This window comes from Ixodes scapularis, unplaced genomic scaffold (assembly GCF_016920785.2).
Source record: "Ixodes scapularis isolate PalLabHiFi unplaced genomic scaffold, ASM1692078v2 PGA_scaffold8__174_contigs__length_109621045, whole genome shotgun sequence".
Taxonomy (NCBI): domain Eukaryota; kingdom Metazoa; phylum Arthropoda; class Arachnida; order Ixodida; family Ixodidae; genus Ixodes; species Ixodes scapularis.
The window spans coordinates 89,624,548-89,650,129 of NW_024609883.1; the positions used below are offsets into that span (position 1 = coordinate 89,624,548).

A 25,582-nucleotide genomic window follows, 5' to 3' on the forward strand; every position below is an offset into this window, starting at 1 on the left:
ACGGACGGATAAGGCTAGACCCTAAGGAGCTTCGCCCCTAAAACTGGAGCATTCCCGCAATAACTTGCAGTACGGTCGCAGCAACAGCCGCAGCACATTACGGCAAGGTCGTTGGGCATCGGCGTCGAGTTCACGCACTGCGGGGTGCGTGAACAAAATCGTGCAGAACATAATAGAGATCTGACCATTTTGCTCCAAACGCTTTTCTTTCTTTATTGTTGTGGAGCGCATCTCCCGGCACAAGCTCTTAGTTTTGACAGTGCTACAATAGCATTTTGTTGTCGGCCATTTTTTTTTTTTCCAGAGAGCACGTCTAGTGGGGTTTAAGTACTGTGAAAACCCTAAGTATGAGGTGGGTTGTTAATGTTATGGCATAGCTCTATTGTATCGCCTCCACTTCCCATGTGGCGAACCCAGGTTCGATTCCCGCGGGCAATCTTTTTTGAGAATTTGGCAGCATCGACTACGGAAGCTCTGCTACGCCAACTACAACCTCGACGACGACTGCGTCAACAACGGGGGTCGTGTCCAGTGGCGGGAAGAGCCCATAACAGCTACCGCTGTAAAAGGAATCTCCGCATGTTTCACTCCCTCTTCGAAGCGGAGAGCCGCTAACCTGCCTGCAGCGGTCGCCGACATAGGAGTTGACTGCAGGGGGCTTGGGCCCTAAGCACCCCCCCTAAAATTTCCCGGGAGGGGTAGAGGCCCCCTCCCTTCTAAAAAATTCCAGGCCCGCCCCCCCCTTCGGGAGGTCCCCGAGAAAGGAAGTGCACTTACCTCCAGGACCTACGTCTCATTCACCTCGTGTGCCATGGCGGGTGCTCTCGAGTATCGACAGGCGTCGCCCATGAGTCATAGCGGCAAGAAAAATGAACTGCAAACACTTTGCAAACGTTACTATGCAAAGCAGTTTAGATGGTAACTGCAGAGAAAAAAAGATTGAGGTACACCTAAGCATTTTTGAGTTGTGAATGCGAAAGCATGCAAGGCGCTAGTCTGCTCCCTTTTTCGTCTGCTGCATACTTTTCGTCGCCGGTCGGCGCGTGTGCTCCCCTGGTGACCTTGGACGCTCTGCGCTGATGGACACGCAGCGCCATGGGGTGAGCGGTCGGGGAAACTGACGAGCGCAGCAGCCAGTGGGAGCCCCGTCGACGCGCCCCAGCCAATGGAACCGAAGGAAACTATCTGCCGTTTTTGCGCTTCAGACTGATGACGTCAGCTCGCTCCACGAGACCAGCTAATGCTTTCGCATTAAAAAGTTTTTTTAAAGAGCTTAAATGAGGCAAGCATGTCACAAAACAAATCTTCCATAAAAAAAATTTCTTTTTTTGGCAATATTGACGTTACAAGACGTAATTTAATCGGAGTCGGAACCCTTCCACATTTGAAACTCCCGCTCTTTCAACCAGAGCGGAGAAGTATGCCCCGTCCCTCACTCTTGCATTTGCTTTTGGGTTGACTTGGCTGCGGAGCTGAACGACTTACGCAGCATCTCAACTTCCGGTGAGTCTTGTCAAGACATGCCGCGGATCAGAGGGGGGGGGAATGGGGGGAAGGTGCCGTTGATGTACGCTGGAAGCTAGAGCCACTTTGCTTTCGTTGGTTTTGTTTGGTCGGAGAGAATCTGGCAACGCACGTTCAACATGGCGCCAGTATTGTTTTGGTTCGACGGGATGTGAGAAGCTCCGCGGTTTGCGAGCACATGTAGCGAAACCGTCGCCTGAGAAGCGCCCCTGTGATGTTCCCGGAAAACGGAAAGTATCATTCGTATTTCTCCTGTGCGATTTGAAAGTGAAGGGAGTCAAAGGGTCCACGAGTGCGCAACCACAAGCCAACGTTCACGACACCGCTGCGGTGACTTCAGTGATCTCGTTCTCAAAGTACACACTTCGTGTGGTGCTTGACGTTTGCGTGAGCGATGACTTCAGCCACGAGAAGGGAGCGACGGCTCGGCGACGTCTTCGTGCAAATTGGCTTGGTGGTCGGACATGTCGTACGCGATGAATACCAATTCTTTTGATCAGTCCCGCATTTCTCTTTAAAGGCAGATAGAATTCGCCAATACCGCGAAGGACAGTTCTGAAGTAGAGGTCCCACGCCCGTCGTCCGCTGCCATGGCCGTCCCCACGAGTCCCATGATACGCGAAACGACGCACGCACAGAATGCTTCCGGTTCTCTGTGCAACTTTTTTTTTTTTTTTCAATCAACGTATTTGCAGCTTTTTAGAAGCCACAAAAAATAGTTTTCATTTTTTTTTTTCTATTTTTAATATTGAGTGTGTGCCTTCAGTGTCCAAAGACTGATTAAATTTGGTGGTCGCGTCGAAACCTTAGAAAACGGCCCGTGACCACGGAAAAGAGAGTGAGCAAGACTCGAACCGGCCAGTTCTTGATCGGCGGTTTTCGAGCGGAAAGAAACCGAGTTTCGAGCCGCAAATTGTGTTCTGGGTAGTTGGGCTCTAATGTCATGTACAACTAAAATCCTCAGCGAGTATAAATACCCTGTCAGTGTCCCTTTAAAAGTAAATCTTCCTTTGTTCCGTTTCAAAATGTGCAAGATTTCCGACGCATACCGCGAGCAAAAAGCTGCGGGCGTTTTCAACAAAATTACGTTGTTTTAATTGAGCAGTGGACTCCGAGTTGTTGTCCTAAATCTGTAGTTTTAATGCTTCGTGTTGTCAGACTGCGTTTGCACAGCGACGATTTGTGGCACACGACTCAAGTAGATGACTCGGTCCTGCAAACGATTGGTTATACAGAATTTTAGAGAAACATAAGTCACCACCGATATTTTCCTGTAAATGTTGTGCGAGTTTGTTGCGCTCATCATGCGGTGTGAATACATTTCGGCAAGGTTTCCTACCTGAGACCATTTTTTACATAGTGAACATAGTACTTTTGTAGCGTTAGCTACACTGGCCGAGGTTAAGCAGTTTCGCACGGCCCTCATAATGAGCCGTGCTCATTATGTGGAGCGCGCGGCAGCGGCAGGGCTCCGCTTAATGAGCACAGCTCATGAGAGCCACGCCAAGCCGCCGCCGCGCGCCCGCTTTGCCGGCCTGCGCATTCCAGAGGAGTGATATCATAGCCGCGACAGACGCACTGGCGCCGCCGCGTGCCCAGCTGTGCACCTCCGTTGCGCAGTGGCCAAGTCTGACGCTGCACCGGAGCCGCTTGATAGCGCCTCTCATTTTGTGCGCATAAGCTCACGCTATGTATATCCTGGCATAGCCGAGCTAAGCCACCACAATTTTTTTTCTTTATTTTGGGAAGAGGTGTTGGTGCATTTATTATGGTACAATCACTTGAGAGCTCTGTTGGGCCCCAGCACCCCCTCCCCAGGAAACTGAAAACTTTCCGCCTATGGTCATCGAGAAACACTGCTACCAAACGAAAGCATGAAGCTTCAGATGCTGTTAGACACTTTTTGTGGCATCACTGGAAAGTTTAACAACTAAGCATATTTCGTAAATTCAACGAGAACAATGCCACAAACACACGTACCAGGAATGACGTAGCTAAAAAAAATGGATCGTGTTTTTTTTCTGTTCTTTTTTTATTAAACAATCATTGTTGCAGAGAAAGCAAAAGAAATCAAGTCTAATGAGTCCAATTGAGTCAGCAGATACCAAAGAGGTCCCTCCTAGAAGTTCTGAGCTCCCCAGTGGCCCGCCTACGAAAGAAAAAAAGATCCCGTCAGTTAGACTTCATAAAAAGGTAGTAACTATTGCCCGAAATATAGACCCTCCCAACGATCGCCTTCTCCTCGCTGCCATCTTTGCTCTTATTTGGCTGTGGGATGCGTCCTAAGCATGTGCAGAAGCTCTCTTCTTCGAAATAATATTAACTGCCATGCATGCATTCAGAGCCCGTGTTGCGTTTGGCCGAGCAGGACTCCAGGCCACGGCGAGAAGACAACACCGGGGGCAGGGCAGACGGACTTTTTAATCCAGGCAAGCTTGCCGACAGACGAAAACCGAAGAACAATACTGGCAGCGGCGCGACCGACTTTTATCGGCAGCTGCCAAGAACAAATGAAAGAAAAAGTGTGATGCCGAAGATATCGCTTTTGGCGTGGCGGCTATCAGCATTCGCGCGTTCTTGCTGCGCTCACGCGTGACAATGCAACACCCGTGGCTCGGCATCTTTCGCCTGGGTGATAGGTGCTTGAAAGGTGTAGTATAGGAGTGTATCAACTGAATTGATGCAGACAATACGCCAAGTTGGCCCAGTAAAATCCTGCTTGTGTTAAGTCCCGCACACTAGTACCATCTTTTCCGGGCTATAGTCCATATGCCATCCATAGTCTGTACCTGGTGCTTAGTTGACACGAAAATCTGCTCGTACACAACACACCTTGACAAATGTCTGCTTTCTTAGCTCACAAGGAAGCTTGTACAGTCTAAGCTCATTACAACAGACCTGGATACAACAGACATTTGGATATAACATACCAATTTGTGAAGTTCGGTTGGTTTTCCTCAACATACCATTGACTCAACTTCATATCTGCATACAACATACTCCTCTGGCAATGGACCAAAATCTTGGTCAAAATCAAGGTCTCTTATAACGAGCTTAGACAGTATCGTACATAAACGATCATTAACATACTCCCTCATGCACAAAATGCGTCACGTCTCTTCATGATGAGCACTCTTGAATAAACAAAATTCTTGCATGGTCTGCACCTGTAGGATGTCCACATCACATAAAATTTAACTTTCAAACATGCATAGCCTGCATTACTTTTATTTTCTAGGGGCCATACTTCTGACCCTCCACTGCTGAATTGTTGTCTTCAAAATCAAATTTCTAGCCACAAACAGAACGGGAGCAAAATGTTTAAAAGGTCAATGTTGCCATCTGTTGGCAGAGCCACAAACTAAACCGTGAGTGAACCTGTGTTGTCCGAAATGGTTGAGCGTGTGAACCGGGGAAAATAGATCAGCTAGGCTCGTCCTCAACTGTTTGGGACAGCTCCACATTAATGAGCTACGCTCATCCAAAACAATTGAGGGGTTTAAAGGACTACGGCACCCCGAAATCCAGCATAACCACTGACATACTCCATCCCCCTCTAAGCCGACGGTGCAGTGGAAGCTACGTGCATGTCAAACCAATTGTAGGTCTATTTCTTGCCTGTCTTTTTCTGTCTTCAATACTCTCACTGTCAATGTTCCCTTCAACTTCGACGTTTGAGATACAACGACACACACCCTGCGCAGAGAGCAGGGTCAGGTGAAGAAAATAGCCGAGCGATTGGTGTGGCCAGTGCACAGCGCCCACCGCACTGTCGGCTTAGGGTTGAACAAAGTATGGCACACTCCCTAGTTTTGGTAAATAAAATCATTACACTAGTACTTGGTTACGAGTAAGGTAGCACATACACACACCGTAAGCCCCTACCATATGGTTTACTGTCTCATCGGGGAAGCAAAGAACGTTGAGACAGCACTCCTAAAACCTCAAAGTTTAAAGCAGCAGAGTCAAAAGCCAACCTTCATATCTCGCAGGAAAGACGAGGAAGCAGAATACGGCACGCTGCCCTTTTACTGTCCACATTTTCCGACTACCCGAAAACCAGACTGAGGAGAGTCGGTACGCCAGACAAACTACAGTTTTTCTGAATTCGGCACAAACGCAATGCAACCCAAGGTACTCACTCTGTCAGGGTTGCTTGCCGAGAGCTTGTGCTCAATGTTGCTCGTCTGAAGCTGGGTGCGGATCAGCAGGGCCTGGGTCTTGTCGATCAGCTGCTGGTAGGGCGACACGGCCTGGGTGCCCATCACCACGTGGCCCTGAAAAAAGATCCGACACTGGTTCGACAACAGACAACCCCCGCACCAACAGATCCACTATTATCGCAACACAGCGCCCCCTCCTGAACTTGTGCTGTGTACGACAGACACATTGCTTGCCCGCAAGAATTTCAACTAAGGAGCTCCTTTGATCCACCACCTAAACGTCTTATAGGCAGAATGCATCGGTGACCTATATGCAAATTTGGGCAGTGTGGTGTCACACTCACAACGCGTAATGTCTCAACGTTACTACTTTCTAGTGGCATTGGCCAAAAGACCCACGCTGTGCCTTCCCGCCGAATTTAGCTGGCGACGGGGTGGCTCGGCTATGGCAGCACGGATCCCAACAGCGATTCTGTTAAAATGCATTCTGCATTAATAGTTTTTGGTGGATGCACGTAGTAGCGATCGTGCTTCGGAGCGTACCAGTTTGGAGTCGATCTTGGCGTCCAGGCGAGCGTTGCGAATCAAATTGACGATCCACTTCTCGGCTTCGTTGGGCTCCATGTTCAGCTTTTCTGCCAGCATGCTGCGTGGAAACGTTGGATAAGTTGCGTCCCCTCGGTGAGGTACGACGGCAGTGCGTACAGACTTGTGAACAAACAACATGAATCCTCCGCTCATAAATTTTCAGGTCTTGGGAAAAGTGCAAGATGCAGCTGTGAGTGAGTATGGCAATGAAACCAATTTCCCGCTTCAGGCCAGTTGCTACATTTGAAGGGGAACACTATCAGGCATGTAGCCGGGGGGGGGGGGGGGGGGGGGGCCCTCCCAATCTTCGATTTTGCTGGGACCTCCTCTCCCCCCTCCCCCTCATACAGCATTTTGTCATGGGCGCCCCCCCCCCCCCCCCCCCCCAAACAATATCCTGGCTACGTGCCTGAACACAACTATACCATAAAATTGCCATTTTTTAGAAAAACATCGATTTTCTAATTATAATTTATTGTGGTTCCACAACTAATAGTGCACACTCCTGCAAATCTTTCTGGCAATATCACAAATATTTATGGAAATAAAATGTTTCTGAATTTATTCCTTGCTGTCGATGTTTCTGAACTGAAATTTAATGGAGCAATGTGGCTAGGTATTTATTTTTCTATTTAAATAAAGTTCTTGTTGCCAAAAAGTAGGGTTTTGGTGAGGAGAAAATACCCCATTATCTGGAATGCTTTTCAAATTATTACTCTGCAGAAGAAGTGCATATTTCAGGGTAAGAAAAACAGATAGCCGTACCTTTCAAATGTTCTAGTTGAGGCTGAAGCTTACAAATGCTCGATCTTTTGCAGAAATTTTATATGATAGATTTCCTTGCTAAGTGAGGCACTTACATCAATAGCTGCATACCGCCTCCTGTAGCTTACCAGAAAATGGTCCTATGCAGATGAAACTCCATACAGTGCAATTAGGCAAGAAGACGAAGAGACCCTCCAAATTTCATCAATATTGAGAGACTCTTGAAGGTGCTGTCGCCCCTTGAAAATTACTATACTCGGCTTCAGCTAGCTATCCTGTGCCATGTTGTGAAGGGGAAGCATAAACATAAATTTCAAGTTTTTTTTAAAAATTCATTTTTCAAATTTGAGTTTTTTGGTTTTCAAAACTAATTATACACCTTTGCACTGAAGTTGATAACCATACCCCAAATAGTGACATTGATATAGAATATTTTTAACACATTGTGAGGCAGTAACAAAGTAAAGGAGTTGAATGTTTAAATGCATTTTTTTTTTCAGTTCTACTAATCGCTGCAAATTTCATATGAAGGAATCTTTTGTTTGAAGGTGGCAGTATTCTGATACCACAATCAAGATGTTTCTGAAATTAAATTTACTGGGGAATTGGGCTATCCACTTTATTTTGTTTTAAGTTCAAGTCTACACTGAAAAAGCTATGTTTTCAAAAATTGAGATAGGAGATACTTGCATCTCATATTTTGAGGTAATGACTCTTCCTGAAATATTTACATTTGAGTTATAAAACTGGATAGCCCGAAGTTCCACATCCTCCACTTTATATTCAAGCAGTCAAAATGGTGCTTGACAGGTTTATTTGCCTATCACACATTTCTTAACAAAGAGTGACACATCTTCTTATGCAGGCATGTAAAATTGTCCTAGAGAATTGAAAGCTTGCACAATACACCTACACATCTCATGTTAAATCTCCCCTGCAAATTTCATTCCGATCGCTTGAATAGTCCAGAAGTTAAATCTTTAGCCAGTGTCCCCCCTCAAAGGGGCACTAAACCACTTTCTGTGATAGTCTATGATCATAACTCAACTTATGGGCTCTAAGCACAGACCTTGTCCGGTGGCACTCTTTCACGTCAGTGATAGTTCCAAGGTAAATCTTCGATACCAATTTTAATAGAGAAACCAGCCACGCATGGATATAACATTTTCAGTATGCTTAGAGCCCATAGAATGAGTTCTGACCATAAATAGACTACTCTTGCAGAAGGTGGCTTAGTACCCCTACAAAAAGCTAAAGAGGTTCTTGAAAAAAAAAAAAAAATGAGATAGAGATGAAATCTAGAGTATTTTTGTCCCGTGAATCTAAATATCACATTTGTTTTCCCCAAAGATGTAACAAAATGCAAGGAAACATGAAAAACCTCTGTCCAGTCGTTCCTTCGTATTCAGATCTTTCGGCCACCAAGCGCGTGTCGTTCGAGTGGGCAGCGTGTGCGACTGCAAGCTAGCGAGGCATGTTCCCCCGCACCGACACCAGTCGCAACGTCTTTTTCTGACCTTTTTGAAAAATATAGTGTGTGTGTGCGTGCATAGCTTTGACAAACGCTGAAGATGATTAAGAGCAGAGATTCCGAAAACTATGGGTATGACGTCACACTCCGGGAAGGAGGGGCTTCAGCAATACTTTGAAAATGCCTTTCTGCAGCCTCCATGCACCAAATTAAAAAAAAATCTCGATATTCGTAATTCTGGAAGCCAAATGAAGATTTTAGCGTTTTTCCTCAACTATAAAACTGGTTCAGGCAATCATATTTAAGCGTCTACCTTTTTTGCGGTTTCCACGCTTCTTGGGGTTCGGGCAAGCCAGCGGGCACGGAGAGAGTAACGAAATATTAGTGCGTCATATTTTAACCGGACGAGGCGGGAACCTCCTTCACCGATGGGGGCGACCCGCGGTACCGAAAGCGCGCAAAATGTGACGTCTTAGGTCCTGGGCTTACTACTGGTCAGAGCCGCTAAAAGTTTCTTTTTAGTCGAAATACAAAATATAAGCGGCGCAAACTGTTTCAATTACTTATAAAAGTAGTTTTTGTTGAGTATTTTAGATCCGGAAAGAAACGAATGCAGTTTATAAACTACAGAAACAAGAAATGACCCGTCGACATACCCGCCACCAAGCGGTGAAAAAGGCGACGCATACTAGAAAAGAGTAGTGGGATCAGCTGCCGACACGGAAAGGTCCCGGATGTACGCGGCGGCGCTGCGGTCGTTTACGGACTGGAGGATCCTACCGGCTCCGAGCGTCCCGAAGGCCTTCGGCGAGAAGTTTTGCCTTGCGGTTTGGCCGTTTCGCGGTATGGCAGCGCGAAGTGGCTCCCATTCTGAAGTGATCTTTACCCCGTGTTTGCTGTCGTTTGTGGCCAATGAAGTATCATGCCGAATTAGTCTCTAATCGCGCAGCAAATGCAATGAGAGCCGCTCTGGCTGCCCGCCGCATACAGCCTATCCAGAACATGAGTTAGTGGCGTCCTCTCGCGCCGTCGACACGGAGTGCGGCAGCCGTGAGCGCTCGCGGTGGGCCCACTACCCCTCCTTTAATTCACGGCCGCTCAAGCAACCAAGGACGTCATGGGGGAGGTTATTTTTTGCTTGTTTTTGCAATTTTAATTTGCCTATAACTTTTAAAATAAAGCGAATTTCGAGAAAAGAAAAATTTCACTAAGTTACTACGTCCAGTGCGCTCAGGTTCGGCGCAAATTAAAAACCAGTAAAAAGTCCTTGCAGGGCCCCTTTAAGGCTTGGCTTAGCGTAGCTTCCTCAATGCCACAGCCCCGCTATGCCACCAGAGCATCTCGCGTCCTCTAGCGTTTCATTTGCAGGCGCTCTCGTGCGGGGACGCGGCAAAACGAAGCCACACGCTCGTGCAAATACCTCGGGCAGAATCGGAGCACTGCAGAAGCGCAATGCTAGCCTCGACTACGCAGCAGAAAATAGTTGATGTCGAGTACAGTCAATTATCAGATTACGAACATCGACAAGCGTCGATGCCTCGCCGCCGCTGCTTCGTCTACGACGGTGGTAGCCTGCACGCATACAAAGTTGCACAAATAAACGCGGTAGCAGTATTTACTCATTCGGCACATACCGCAGGCCTTTCAAATAGGCCCTTGTATGTGCGGGGTACGGAATAGCAAACTAGACTGTCGACATACTTGATGGAGATGCACTCGTGGATGCGGCAGAAGGTCTCGAAGATGAACAGGCGGGCGTTCTCGATGAAGTCCTCCTGGCAGGCGATGAGGAAGAAGTCGTTGGAGAGGACCGTCTCGCATTCGCGCAGCTTCTGCTGGGCCCCGTCAAAGTCGTAGTTGACAAACAGGCACTCCACAAACTCGGTGATGGGGTCGTGGTACGTATAAGACTCCTGCGTCGAAGCGGAACCACCAGGAACAGAAAGGTGAACACGACTTCCTGAGGCAAGAGCACAAGGTAGCGAGGGCAATAGATTGGTGGTTTTTCGGAGCTACCCAAACGAAACACATTTTCGGAATACTTAGGCGTTACTTTGTCCAGCATGCTATCTGTCACCTCAGGGTTCTAAACGGACATTGAGAAAACAGGAAAAGAAGGTTATTCCAAAAGCAACATTCAAAGTTTCCAAGTGTCGTCCATTGGGGGCGATTCCCACGTTGTACTACTCGAAAGTCGAGCGGACAGTCTAAAAAAACATATGTTGTGCGTTTTTTTTGTTTTGTTTTTAATGTTCTAATGACGTGAGTTTTGTCATCATTCATTTCACACCATCAAACTTCTTGTGACGTGTCGGGTACAAGCTGTACTGCTATTATATAATGTACAATGTTTGACGTCATGTTCTTGGCATTATACCACTAGAACCTCTTGGCCTGAATTTTAAAATTCAATAACTTCGCAAAGAGAATTCATTTTGAATTGTAATTTGGGTCACTACGGCTGAGATGTGTCTATTGGTCTGTTGAGCTAGTTACAAGGCAAATCCGTGACGCAAAATTTTGCCCGCGGTTACGTAGAGTTTTATTTTTTTTTACGCAAAATTTAAAGCCTCTTTACGGATGAAGTGCATGGCTGATCCAGTGCTTAAAACAGCATTAACCTCAGCATTGATGTAGCACGCCATAGTGCAGTACTAATCAACAAAAGTGAGTTGGTTCGATGGCGCCCTCTCATGTTTCGTGTCACGTGTCACAGTGCTTACGATTCCAGTGACTTATTCCCGTTGGAGGTCAATATGTTCAAAGGCCTGAGCAAAGAACGCCGTCGAATCGCCGAGCTTGCCCCAATATCAGAAATTCTGCCTATCGGAACAAAGTTGCCTCACTGCAACAACAGACAGCGTCGGACTCTGCGCCAAGAGCATTAATACCGCTGACACAGGATCCGTTGAAACTGATCTCGCTGCAACGAGCCATCTCGTGCATCGCGAATTGTGAGGAGGGAACCCGAGTGGTGAGAGGGGAAAATTCAGCGCTATATCGGCGGTAAATGCAGCACTTATTACAGCGCTGGTTCAACCTTAGAGCATCTTTCGAGCTTCAATGATGGTATTCTGCTACGATCATTGAAATTTCGTCGTTTCTGAGGCGTCGAAGAGAGCAGACGCAGTGTAGAAATGTTCGTCACAGTTTCAAGATCACACCTGCTGGATGACCTTGACCAGCTCCCTCATGGCAGCACGCTTCTGCTTGTTGGTGATGACCGCACACGTCAGGTACCGCAGGATGTGCGGGCAGATGGTCTGGATCGCATTAAGGTACCTGTGGCGAGAGATCGGCCGCCGTCAGTACCAGAGGGTTTGCATGCTCACGTTCAAGAACTCAAAGAGAGGATGCAACCTTTCAGCACCGTCGACGTAAAAAAAATTTTAGCAATGGATTCGATTTAACCAGTGGTTCTTAAGGGGTGACACCACCTTCAAGTCTTGAGTTATAAAGCAGTCACTCAATACTGAATAACTTCGTAAGGTCTGTTCATCTCGTTGTTTAAATGCACTGTAAGACGGTTCATCTCCTTAGGACAACTTTCCGATAAGCTACAGGGGGAAGTGCACAACTACTTTTTGGTAACACATAAATTGAAAAAAAAAAAAAAAATATATATATATATATATATATATATATATATATATATATATCTAGCCGCATTTTCCTTTAAATTTTAGTTCAAGGACATCCACAGCAAAGAATAAATTCAGCAAATCATTGGAATTATACATTTCCTAAAATGAAAGCTGCTGCAGAAAAAGGAAGCTGAGAAAAACCTACCATAAAATGCAGTGCAAGCGCCCACTCAAAATTTATAGATAATCGCTAAAAAATGAGGAATGGGCGCTTGTCCAGTCATCAATTTTACATATCAATGTACTGTATATATTTTCTCAAATCTTACAAATTTGGGCATAGGCGCTTAGTGTGGAATGGGCAGATGCATGGTATTCTACTTAATTTGAAGTTTCCAAACCATTACATTTGATTTTACTGGTGGTGGTAGCAACTAAAAGGCACCCAGAGCATAGGTGGTGCCTTCTGCTTATACCCGATCTCCTGCACGGCTTAGCTGAGTGAGTCCGAGCTTAAAACGCTTTCTTCGAGTGTCATTTTGTTGTTGGTATGTGAACATTGATAGTGAAACGAGTGGGGAATTGGATATGCTTGCAACACAAGAACCAGCTTCATCAATTGTAGGCGGGGTAGCACCACCAAGAAACAAAGCACACAAACCCACATGACTTTCAATAAACAAATGCTGGTTTCAGTTTCAGTCTTCTATTCAATATAGGTAGGCTCTCCGATTCTTGTCGATGTGCGTAGCCTTTTCCACGCAAAAGCTAGACATCTATGGTGTTCTTGTCCAAATAGTGTATACTGTCAAAGAAAGATGTTTAATCTACTGAAACTGTGAATAAATGCTCTTTTCAACGGGAGTATTATCGTTATTGTAGGGCATGCCGGTGCAGAGCTAGAGCAGTTTGAAAATAGAAAACAGAAGTTTTCCATTTTCAAAACGTACGATTTTGCATTGTCGGCTTTCCGAAAATGTTTTATTTCTCCGTAAATACTTCAGATATTGCAATAAAAATTTGCACGAGTGTGCACTATTAGTAGTTTTGGAACCACAAAACATAAAAATAATTATTTTCTTCTCAAAAATTGCAATTTTAAGGTGGTGTCCCCCATAAGAAGATGACTGCGAGTTTAGTGCACATGGCCTATCCTGGCTCGGCAGATTGCAACGTTTTTGTGCCTGGGTAGGCTCGCAGATGTTTGTTTTTGTACGATAGAAAATATCAGGTGTAGTTTGTTCTCAGTGAAAGGGTCCCATGTACAGGGTATCCCCAAAAAATATTTATGGGGTTTCATTTACCGCAAAAATAAACGACGCATCTCCAAACACTCATTTTCCGCCCAGACGTAGAGCGCTAGTGGACAGAACCGGATGCCAAAGTTTCAGAACTAATCATTATCTTATAAAAACAAAATGTTTCAAGTGATTTTCTGAAATTTTCAATGAGGAAATGACGGCTGACAGAGCCCTCACGTACGCAGAGCTGAACGGCGTCGACTACCAAGAACGGGCACCATTTTGTCATTGAAATTTTAAGAAATTCACTTCTACGGTTAGGTCGGAAACTTGGGCGTCTAGTTCAGACCGCTAGTGCTAGATTTGGGCAGATGCCGAGCGTTCGGCGAGGTGTCGTGTACTTTTGCGGCGAGAGAAAACCCCTTAAATTCCTGGGGGACGCACCGTAAGTTGTCACTCCATCTTGATTGCGGTTTTCAGTGCCGCCACAGTCGGAAGGACGTTTTGCCCGGATGGCCGGTGGTTGCCCGACATTTTTTACAACTTCGACGACCTTACGCGAAGCAGAGGTCGGTTCACTCACTGCGGCTGCATGAGGAACAGGTCGATGATGAGGTCTCGGCCCTTCGTGTGGTTGAAGAACACAAAGAGGCTCCAGTGGATCAGCCAAGTGCGTTGCTGCAGGGACTGCAGCGCCGACGGGAAGTTCTGCGAAGGGAGAAGAAGCACGGCTCTCGGATCTTCGCCTTTCTCACGCAACGACTTCGCGGCGGCGGCCGCACAGACCCTCTTTTTGAATGCGCTGAAAGGAGGTGCCATTGCATTACGAGTCCCTGCAAACTTCTGGTCAAATGAGAGGACAAAACGATCCCTACCGTAACGCCGCTTCTTTTAACACTCGCTAAATATTTCGTGACCAGCTCGCCAGCTGATTGCTTGCAGCTAAAGGACCGGTTAGCAACGTATTTGTTGCAGAGCTTCTAATGCTCCTGTGAGACGACCAGTCCCACGTTATATATTGAATGGCACAACATAAAGACCTTGCTAGATCCCCCCAACTTGGTGATTTCTCTAAAACTTCGTCGTCACATGAATCTTGAAATTGAAGGGCTCGGAAAGCCTACCCAAACGGAGAGACCGGAAGTCTCTGAAGAGCCAAGGTAAGTGGAGCAACAGGGGTGGTTCTGTCGTCTGCTGAAGTGCGCTAAACAAGCGCTGAAGTTGAACTAAAAGTCACGCTCGTGGTCGGGCTTTATGGTCCGTAAAAGGTGACACAAGCGACGTTCATTGTTAGTAGGCAAGGGGTCAAGGGGCCCGAATTGAGGACGTTATGACGGCAGCTGTCTTTCTGGGAAGTAGGAACCAGCCACGGGGCTCACGTGCTGGTCGATGTACTCCCTTAGACGGGTGAGCTCGTCCAGGGCCAGCTCCCAGTTCTGCATGAGGATCTCCGAGCCCAGCTTGCCCCACAGGTTGTTCAGGTAATTGGGGTCCTGCGGGGAAATCTGCAGGCAGGGCATGCCAAGCATAGACGTATAAGAATTCCACCAACCCACAACCTTTTCGGTTCAGTAAAAAAAAAAAAAATGGCAGCAACCTTTCGTTACGACGTTAAGGGGAGATGCGAGTCGAATAAGGGCAATATTTTTAAAATTGTGATTTTGGGTTTTATGTCTTATCATCCTTGAATCTTCATATTTTATGTATGAAAATATTAAGGACCAGCTATGATCGTGAAATTAGTAAAGTACTCATTTGAAGAACTTCTGGCAACTCAGAACGGCATAAATTTAAACCATTTATGTGTGCGCGATTCTTCAAATTGTGACGTTGCCCGCCATCACATTTATGTTCAGAAGTAAGCCCAGCTGCCACCTTTCCATCGCAGCCTTTTGAAGCCTAATTTCTCACAGAAAATTATTCACAATAAATTATTTTTCTCTCCACAAAAGGGTATAGCTACGTACTTATGACAACATTCGAAGGCATACTATATCTCTTTGTAATTTTGGGGCATCTTCACCGCTTGTGTACAAGAATTTTTGTTTTTAACTCTTTCCTAACCGCACCCATAGGTCATCGATCACCGGTGATCGATGGTTTCCAAGTACCTTCAAGAAATAAAATTTAGTGCAGAGAAATGTTCCGCATTGTCGTGGATGGCCGAAGAACTGTAGTTTCAATTTCAACGTAGATTTGAGCTTTATCACAAGCTGGTGGGCTGTCAAAAATAGCCTTGGAAACGGTGGTTGCGCTTGTCTAACATGGCTAACTACATGCACCAGTCTTTGTATCAAAGATGTCATTATTTACATAATTCAACTGTATTAATGGCATAATTTTTACTCAAGAACTCTGGAGACACTTTAAATTATGTTACAGATATCACTTAACAGATGGTTGTCGGTATACATCACTATAATTTCCAATGCTGTCCTGATTAGGCGTGCATGTTTTATGTTTCTAACAAGGCGAACAAAAATGCTGAATATGAAGGAACTGCAATCAAGGCTATGACAAAACGAAGGTAGAACACAAAGGAAGCATTCTGGTAGGGATGTGAGGTGTTCTACCTGTGTTTCACCAATATAAGCATTCCTTCGTTGAAAAGCGCACATGTTACGGAGGCTAACCCTTCAACGAACCAAAAATAGACATACACTAAACTTCAGAAGTAGTAGCAGCGACTGTGGGGCAGATTTTGAATATTCTGAATTTTTCTTTCATCTGCTGTTTAATTTGAATAGCTGTAGAAGTGTCCACGCTTATACGTCTTCCGCACATCATTGTATTTTCAAAAAATAAAATTTTAGAATCTTTTTCCCAGATCATACCAACTTCAGTTTCTTTCGAAATAAACACTAATTGGCGACATTTTGATGTGTCATATTGCTCCATACGCAAATTAGTTGAGAAATAAAAAGCGGCTGCACAGATCCTTTGAAAATTTCTTCTTTTTCCATTGTCAGGAAAGAGTTAATATTGTCCTATCATAAGCATATTTGACATACATACTGTATTTACTCGCATAATGAACGGACCCCCCACAACGGGCATTCATATTTTGACATTTTTTCTTCTTGCATAATGAACACATTTTTAATTTTCGGCTCCGCAAGTCTTGAGGCTAATTTATCTTTGCCGCCAAGCAGCCAGGCCAAGTCAAATCAAGCCACTCCCGTAATGGCTGCAATTGCATGGTTGCGGAAGTGATCAACCGTGAAACCGAGCGGCTCACCACCTAGCAAAGCTGGGGTCAAGGAACTGCCCAGCCCCAGACGTGTTTTGTCCACCGGATGCACTGATGTCAACAAACGCAGCATTGTCTGTGATCTGCTTTCGGACAGTGATATTGTGAAAGTGGTTAGGGTTACGAACGGTTGCGTCGCTCTCCGTGCTGAGTAGGCTTGGTGGGGCGCTTTTTCTTTGGCAGAAGGCACGCTAAAAGCACCCTAAAGAGGTTTGCAATTCATAGAGCATGGTTACTGTGGTGAACCCGCAACCAGCCATGGGTGCGCCTCTGTCAGTGGAGGCGTGTCACAGTACCTTGCCATACATGCCATACTGGCACCTAAAATGACATTTGCGCAAAGTGTGTGAATGCAAAAATTTTACCCCCACATGTGTGTCAATTTTCGGGAACAAAAAGTGTGTTCATTGTGCGAGTAAATACGTTATGCTATAGTATATTTAGAATGCAACTATCAAAGTTTAGTTAGAATGTATATTTTCTATATTTACGAAAGATTTAGGAAACTTTTGTTAGCGTCTTGAAAATTATGTTTTTGCGATTTTCGATTAATTTAAGATAAAATATCTCTCATACACAATATTTTTGTTATTTACTGCACTCAGTGGTGTAAAAGGAACAAAATGAGCTATAGCAAAATTAACAAGATTTATAAAAAAAAAAAGAGATTAACCACTATAAACTGCGAAAGTTTCATTCAGTTATTGGAAATAATAAAAGAAATTTTTTCCGCTGGAGCATAAGTTGCAGAGTCACACAACAGTGACGTCACAAAACGTAATGTTATGCAACATCGCGAGCAAATCGAGGGTTAAATGCAGCGTTCCATCCTCGGCTCCATTTAGACGCGCCGTCCGACGAGAAATTAAATGCAGGGATTGAGCACAGTCCCACATCGATGGAGCTGCGCCTTCCGGTCCGATCCGTAGAGATTGGCCGACAACAGGCCACCAGCCCTTGTCCGCTCACCAGGAAGCGGTGCAGGTAGAGGCATTCACCAGCACCAGAGTAGTTCCCGGACTCGTACTGGAGCTTGGCATACTTGTACAGGCTGTCCACCATCTCGAGGCGAATCTAGAGTGCAATCAGGCAGAAACACTGAGATGCCACGAACGTGCCGAGAAAAAGAAAAAATTCGCCCTTTTCCCCCACTATAGCTATAAAGGCAGTGGCAACACTAAGTATTGCGCGTTATCTGATCACCCGAAACTGACGTCGGGCGTTCCAGAAAGACTGCGGCCACTGTCGAGCGCCGAGATGCTACTTATGTTGTAAGCTGAACGAATGAAGAGTGCTGCTTCTCTATGGTATCGGCGGCCTACAGCATAACTCCCCTTAACCGCTACCCCCTTCGGCGAACAACGTGAACCAGACCAAGCTACCTAACCACAGCAGTTAATTGCTGGAAGATGTTGTTTCGCGTCAAAGATGCGTCTAGCTGCTGCGGCTGGCTATCGTAGCACTTCAGAATGGGAGACAAAGGTCGGGACATGCGGCCCTCATTGTATGGCAGCAGGCACGAAGCATCACGCAACATCCTGTGACACGGACCAGAACAATGAACTGAAAGTGGTTACTCACCCCACTGAAATTCTTCATCAGAAGATCTAAGGTCTGCCGGCTGTCCCTGCAAAAGGAAGAATCGTTTGAAGAATGTGGCTGATGCACTCGTTTGTGGATGCAAGCTCTTGTTTGCTGGCGATTTTTAATATGCAGGTGGCAAAAGACAGCCTTCGGCAAGCAAGGTTGTATTTAAAGGGCAGTGCAAAAATTGGATTAGTTTCCCGTGCAACACAGTCTGCATTTTAGCGAACGGTGCACATCAAGAGCGCTGCTTGACTAAGTAGCTCACTGTCTCCTTCCTTTAACTGAAAAGGTTGCCATCAAAAGTTATGTCTGCGCATAACTGGCGCAGACATGGGCAGTTGAACTTCACACTTGGTGCGATCCGCTTGTACTGTATAGAAGCTGTATGATATCTCGATTCACAAAAGAAATCGAAGTTTGGGGTCTGAACTTGCAATTCCTGATTGTGACGAACACCTGAGCTGCCTCTTGTATGTTCATGCACGGAAGTACAGCCCCTGGCAACACGAGCTTGACCAATGTGAACATGAACCAGGAAAGTGTAGCACTTCGTGTATTCACGCCATCTAGCGAATGCTCCAGAAAGCTTGAGATGCTTGTGTGGTAAGACCTGCCTCCTTCAGGGTCCTTTGCAACCAAGGAGTTCCCTTGATAGCCTTCCAAAGAATTAAAATCTTTATCATCTGCAGCTCTAAGATCCAAAGTAAAAGGATTTACAAGCTTAAGCCCATTTTCATCCTACCCAATTCAAACACTCTTAATCTCAAAACGACTAAAGATTTTATACTATAAAAACATTTAAGAACCCCATGGAAAAGGCTGACACCCGCTTATGATGAGATGGTTGCTATGACAACCAAGATCTGTGCAGCGCGTTGCAAAGCAATGCGAGGTATCATAACGAACACGATCACACTTGGACGGACGCAGATATCTGAACAACTATCAAAGGGAAACCGAAGCTGTTCTGTATCTGAAAAAAAAAAAAACACTTAAAATCGTCTTCATTTGGCCTTCAGGATCACAAATTGGCCTCCGGGATCAGATCGATGAGTCAAGTAGCCATGACAGCACTTTCAAAGTAGCGCCAAAGCCCCTAATTTCCAGCGAGTTCGATGGAAGGAGGGATTTGCAATGTACTTTCTCAACATTTCCGCACCTTCCACAAGCCTCACCCGAGCGGTTGAAGCTGCCGCAAGCATCCCCTTCCGAACGGCATGCGCGAGGCAGTCGAAACTTCTGGGTATGACGTCCCAGCCGGTGCCTTAATTTTCTGTTTTCCTTCTGTGTATTGATACGTTCGGGTCAAATGCTCACGACGTTCAAATTCACAGGACCGAAATATGCTAGAACACACCTCTAACTCGTTCTCTTTTTCTTTCGAATACCTCTTCAGCTTTTCTTTGAGACATTTAAAGCAGTCAACACCTAACTTCTTGCCTCTGTGCCATACACTATAATCACCTACAGGAGGAGAATGTCGGGGAATCGCTTTCGGGTGCCCGGCCTCCATCCCGCGCTCGCCGCCATCCACCATACTTCCACTGCCCGCGCAAGCTCGAGACACACAAGACACCGGAGCACAATCGAAAGCAGGAAGGTTGCACCAAAGATGGGACAATTGAAAGACCCGCCCGCTGTCAAATTTGGGGGTTTTACATGCCGAACCGAGGACGGGCATGTGGCACGCCCCAGCGGAGGACTGAGGAATAATTTCGACCACCTGGGGTTCTTTTGACATGCAACCGAAAGCTGTTACACAGCGCCTTCTCTGCAATCAGCCTCCGTCATGTTGCGGGCACCACAATCAGGATTTGAACCCGCCACCTGGGGACCCGTAGGCCGGCGCTTTGACCCGCCTGCTGTTTTCGTCCCGTCAGCCGCTAGTCACGTCGACTCCAGGCATCCGCTAGACAGCACCAACAACGCGGCGGACCAGAAGGGGCAAGTGTATCAGACCGACTAACCTGCTAGCTTGGATGAGTGAGAATATTTTTTCGTCCTGGCACGCTTCGATGAGCGGCAGCGTCTCCACCTTCTGGGTCATGAAGTCGTGGACCACCTCAGCACGTCTCTCCGTCATCTCTGTACGCCAGAAAAAGAAAAAAAAAAAAAGTATGTCTGTTATATAGTGCCGTCTGCATGCAAGCGTGGAAGCAACACAATTAGTGTAACCAAGCGAGATGCAATGCAATACCTTTGAAAATCTTTTAAAAGTTAATAGAGATGGTCGTAATGTAGTATAATTAGTTCATGAGTAATGCGTCGCAGAGGCGTCGGAACTATTCGGAAGATGGGGGGGGGGGAGGCGAAGGAGGTGCAATTACTTTCCCTCTTTCTTGTTTCGATGCCACTGACGCATTACCAGCAGTTACTCATCAGATATCTAATGTCTCGCAACATATAAAACGCTGAGTATGGATAGGTTACTAGACAGATGTAACATTTCGCAGCATACAAAACGTCAGGTGTACATAGCTCACAAGTGTCGCCATGGCTGGGTACCGAGTTATCTCTATTTACTGGTTCCTTCGAACGACAACTTCTGCGGCGTGCAGCTAACACGGCGAACCGAACGCTCGCGGCGCATAAAATGCCGGCATGGCTGCGAATGACATCACATGCAAGCTATGTATAGAAAACTTGCACTGAGGTAATTTCCATTGCATTTACCGTGGTCACTTTGCACCATAAAACTGGTACTTCAAAGCACGCAATACATATATAACTACTAAAACTATAGAATGACATCATATACAAGCATTGTATTTAGCTTGGAGGGCCCATGATATGGTTGCTTATTTGAGGTTGCATATCAAAATATTTACTCATTCTGAGAGCTGCAGACAGTGGATACTTGGTACTGGCGCTGTATCGGGCGACTATTTACTCGTAACCACGCCCAAAAATAACCAGCACGTAACTGAAAAAACACGAAGCTGAGCAACGAATGTGCACACAAAAAAGTTCCACCAAAACGGCAAATTACTTTAGCTTTTTTTTTTTTTTTTAGGCAGTTAACGAGGTATCGGCACCTGGGATAACACTCCTTAATCAAAGGGAACCACTACAGACCCAAATAGAGGGACACAGCCAAGTTCGATCTACTACGAGAGCAACAGCTGCCAACTTACCTTGAGGAACTGGTACGTTGGGATAGCACATTTGGAACACTTCGATATTGAAGTCAACCATCTTCGTGTTGCCTAAAAGGCCCAACTTGGCCTTGATCAAGTCGTCTTCATCGTATATCTAAGAGTGGGGGAAAGAAGAAAACAGAAACGAAATTACAACGCTCGGGACATCTTTCAAAAGCAGGAAAAGTGAAAACCGACATTCCAGTCTCTAGGCGAGGCACGTTGAGCGCACGATCTTACTGGATGAAACGCTACGTGTGTAGGTAAGCATCAGGAAATATATCTACGTCTGACATACTGTAAACAGCTTTGGCGTGACACAATGAAATGCTTAAATGTAACAACGATCATTTGGAAGCACGCCATGCGTGGGGGCGAGAGGTAGGGCGCGATGACAGTTCGAAGCATATAAGCGAGGTTAAGGCGCCAGTTGTGAAATTGTACGTATTTTGGGAGTTTTCGGGAGTTTAAAAGGAACTCACGTTTTTGTTCTGGAGGAATTCCAGCAATGGAAACACCATATGCCGGTCAATATATTGGCCAACGGTGTAAGTGAGGTCCCACTCCGCCATTTTGACTGCGTGAAAGAAAAAAGCGTTGCTAGACTGCGAGGGATTCTCCTCTAGACGCATCCAACGCAGCCCGCAGCCACCAAAGAATATGAACCTTCAGTGCTATAAATATTTACTTAATGCCATCGCAATGTATATTTAAACTGAAAAAATTGTGTATTTTTAGTTTTAAAAACTAAAATAAATTGATTGGCTAGATCATAATAAATGGCATTGACAATCTTTTTTAGGTATTGTGCGGTAGCTTGCGCCATCTAGCCAATGCTTGTTTGGGATTGCCTGCTTTGATGCAAAAGGGTTTTGGTGCTACTGAAAACAAGTACTGAATACTAGTGCTAATTTTTCACCATTTTCTAACGAAAATGGAAATAATGCATCTACGACAAATTATTCCCTTTGGGTGTTAACGGGATTCTTCAACGATATTTGAAATATATCGGTCGTGTTCAAAACTAGGTTCAATATGATCCACAATATCCGTAAATGACAATCGCACGCTTTTATTTTGAGCCTGGTGGCTGTATTTTTTGTTATAAACGGCCCATTCTGGCAAGCGCTCGGAGAAGGCCCAGCTTAGAGCACGTGACATCCGACGCAATCGTGACGTAGGTCGTCTCGGGACGAGCAAAGCTACCGCGAGGGTGACGTCGAGAGGATGGCCTAGTCGTTCCAGCCACCGAAGCGGCTGCTTTTGTAATTGGTTGTGGTTGGTTGAAAAAAACCCGAGACTGCGGGTAAACGACACAACACTAAAAAGTCTCTAACACAGCTGAAATTTTTATTTTCAAAAGAAAAAAAGGGGGAGAGAGTGAGAACCCCAAAGAATGCCACTTTCCACCAATGTAACCTTTGACTAAATACAAGGACAACGGACTCTGCGTCATGCACCTCTCTTATCTTTGACCCCTCATTACCCGACCGCCAAACACACTGAATAGCCTAAGCCCATAACACACACACAAACGCACAAAAAACCAAACGACTTTACGTTTTTTCTACCCGAAAACCTACATTAATAACCACACACACACACAAAAAAAAAAAAACATTTAACTTTTTTTTTTACCCGAAAACCTACAAAGATAAACCTTAAAGGTCAGAACTTTTCACAGCCTAAGAAAACGCCGATGTTCGTTGTCCAACCCAAACGACGGCTTATTCACTGCGTTCCCGTGACCTAGTATTGTTAACGACTCTTTTATCAATCGCTTATGGTGGTGGTGGTGGGCACGGTACGCTTTGCGGCAGCATGTCTAACCCGCTCGTCTTCGCCTGTTTACAGGTCCTGCTTTTTGGCGCGGGGAAAAGCCACGAGCCTTCGGTGATTCCTTCGCCGATCATTTTTTCCGCGTCCGACACGGGCATAGTGTCTTTTGCCCCGTCATCGTCATGCTACATCCGCCACGGCGAGACATCGATCGCCGATGACACGTCTTTCGACCACGTTACAAGGCTGCACCAATCATCTTCAAGAACTGCCACGCCCCTGGGTGTCTTAAAAGACTGGAACGGACTTCACTGTGCTAGTGGTGGGCACGGTACGCTTTGCGGCAGCATGTCTAACCCGCTCGTCTTCGCCTGTTTACAGGTAAGCAATAGGACCAGTAGCATGCGGAGCAACTGCTTGTGCCTAGTTGTCGTGCCGTGCCCCCACAAAGTGCTTTCTGTGGTAGCAGAGTGTCTAGACGTGATAAGGCAACTTCTTCTTCTATGCGGTGATGTTGAGCTCAATCCTGGGCCAACCTACACGCTGGAGGAAAAGGTGTCGATGATACTTGATGGCCAAAAGGATCAGACGAGAACGTTAAACGATATAAAACGAGATCAGCGATCTCTACAGAAATCAGTGAATGAAAATACCGAAAATTTTAAAAGCCTAGATGTTAGAATGATAAGGTTGGAATCGGCAATTCACAAGGCAACTGAACTGGAAGCAGTGGTCCGAGACCTGACAAAAACTGTCCAACTACTAGTGCGTAAGGTAGATGACCTCGAAAACCGCTCCAGACGCAACAACCTCATCATATTTGGATTAAACGAAGCAGAAAACGAAACGGCTTTGGAACTAACGCAGACCGTCCAGGCTAATGTTTTTCAAAGAGTTAACGTAAATCCCGAAAGTATCGAACGCATTCACCGTCTTGGTAAAAAGCGGCGAAGCCCACGGCCTACAGTAGTACGTTTTTACAACTACCGAGAAAAAATGGAAATTTTACGCAACTGTAATAGGCTTAAGGGCACAAATATTTCTGTAAGTGAGGATTTTTCTAGGCAAGTTCAAAGTTTAAGAAAATGCCTTTGGGACTCCGCAAGAGATGAAAGAAACCGAGGCGCTAAAGTCCGGTTAGTTTATGACAAGATAGCCGTAGACGGTAGCTTGTTTTACTGGGATTTGACATCCGGTTCTCGCCGTCCATATGGGAGCAGCGATATTCTTGAAGGGGAACTGAGTCACAGAGAGGGCCCTGAAAATCAGTCGTGTTCCTGATTTACTCACCGTAATTAATCTAAACGCGCGAAGCGTATTAAACAAGAGAGCCGAGTTGGAAGCCATACTTTTGGAACATGAACCTGACGCGGTTATAATAACAGAAACGTGGTTGAGCACTCAAGTTGAAGATACGGATTTTGTACCACCGAATTATGTTTGCTTTCGTAAAGATCGGGAGTCTCGTGGAGGTGGTGTTGCAGTTGTTATCAAGGAGGAGCTAGAGAGTGAGGTGATGCCTAATTTAGATGGTATTGAATCATTGTTTTGCAAGATCGTAATAAATAAGTGTCCAATCATGATCGGAGCTGTTTACCGTCCTCCTCTGACGAACGAAACCTATTTTACGAGTATAAATGATTATCTATGTGAACATGTCCGAAGTAAAAATAGCAGAATTGTTCTGGCTGGGGATTTTAATCTGCCCAACATTGATTGGTTGAACATGTGTGCAACACATGGGGAAGTTTCCACGTCGCAAGCTTTGATCAATTTAGTATTTTCTCATGATTTGACACAAATTGTCCAACAAAGTACTAGAACGCAAGGTTCTGTTAGTTCTTTGCTTGACTTGGTCTTTTTAAGTAAACGATTGTCGCAGTCGCGATACTCGTGCGAAGTTTTGGACGGTATCTCCGACCACGACATGGTCCTCGTGACGTGTCCCTTAGGAAAGCGTGAAAAAGTACCGCCTGAAACTGTTTCCTTTCCGGATTTCTCTAAGGCAGATGATGAAAGTATATGTGACTTTTTTAATCTACATTATGATAGCTTTAGGCAATTCTCCGCATTAGACGCGACATCTGTAGACGAGATCTGGGCAAGATTTAAAACTATGGTTCACACTGCCATCAACAATTTTATTCCCCTCCGAGTCAAAAAAATCTCCAAGCAAAACCCGTGGATAACAAAAAATATTATTCGCATGAAGCGTAGGCTAAAAAGAAAAAGGCGGAATCTAAAAAAATGCGAGACACCTCAAAAGCGAGAGGAAGTACAGGGCCTTTCGGATACTTTTAAATCGGAGGTTCGCAATGCTAAGTGTTTTTATATGGAAAATTCACTCACAAACTTTCTAAAAAATTCCCCAGAAAAGTTTTGGCGACATTTATCTCCGGTTAAGGAAACTGTTCCAGGTATTGTCAAGAACGGTTCTATTATAACAGACAAGTGGCAAGTTGCTTCATCATTCAACCATTACTTTCAGTCAGT

The 25,582-nt window shown here is 45.5% G+C and overlaps 2 protein-coding genes across 2 annotated transcripts; one reads left to right on the forward strand and one right to left on the reverse strand.

The window, feature by feature from the left end:
• Positions 1–3,537: 3,537 nt before the first annotated feature.
• Positions 3,538–22,058, reverse strand: LOC8042253 (eukaryotic translation initiation factor 3 subunit E). Its single transcript, XM_029970251.4, has 12 exons — positions 21,793–22,058; positions 21,308–21,425; positions 20,141–20,258; positions 18,168–18,213; positions 17,556–17,660; positions 14,716–14,841; positions 13,920–14,044; positions 11,676–11,793; positions 10,213–10,424; positions 6,231–6,333; positions 5,667–5,801; positions 3,538–3,673 (listed from the first exon to the last, which is right to left on the reverse strand). The coding sequence occupies exons 1-12, from the start codon at positions 21,940–21,942 to the stop codon at positions 3,644–3,646; spliced, it is 1,386 nt and encodes a 461-aa protein (XP_029826111.2). The 5' UTR covers positions 21,943–22,058; the 3' UTR covers positions 3,538–3,643.
• Positions 22,059–23,111: 1,053 nt separating this feature from the next.
• On the forward strand, positions 23,112–24,201 carry LOC121833623. The gene is made up of 3 exons (XM_042287055.1): positions 23,112–23,164; positions 23,471–24,058; positions 24,154–24,201. Exons 1-3 carry the CDS (start codon positions 23,132–23,134, stop codon positions 24,199–24,201), a joined length of 669 nt encoding a protein of 222 aa, XP_042142989.1. The 5' UTR covers positions 23,112–23,131.
• The last annotated feature ends 1,381 nt before the right edge of the window (positions 24,202–25,582 follow it).

Coding starts and splice junctions, on each gene's coding strand:
- LOC8042253 (XM_029970251.4), bottom strand. CDS start 21,942: ATGCGTCTAGAGGAGAATCCCTCGCAGTCTAGCAACGCTTTTTTCTTT. Junction 21,426..21,792: donor AATTCCTCCAGAACAAAAAC/GTGAGTTCCTTT, acceptor CCCCACTCTTAG/ATATACGATGAAGACGACTT. Junction 14,045..14,715: donor GGGAGTACATCGACCAGCAC/GTGAGCCCCGTG, acceptor CTCCCTTCGCAG/AACTTCCCGTCGGCGCTGCA.
- LOC121833623 (XM_042287055.1), top strand. CDS start 23,132: ATGTCTAACCCGCTCGTCTTCGCCTGTTTACAG. Junction 23,165..23,470: donor TCGTCTTCGCCTGTTTACAG/GTCCTGCTTTTT, acceptor GCCTGTTTACAG/GTAAGCAATAGGACCAGTAG. Junction 24,059..24,153: donor GAAGCCCACGGCCTACAGTA/GTACGTTTTTAC, acceptor GGATTTTTCTAG/GCAAGTTCAAAGTTTAAGAA.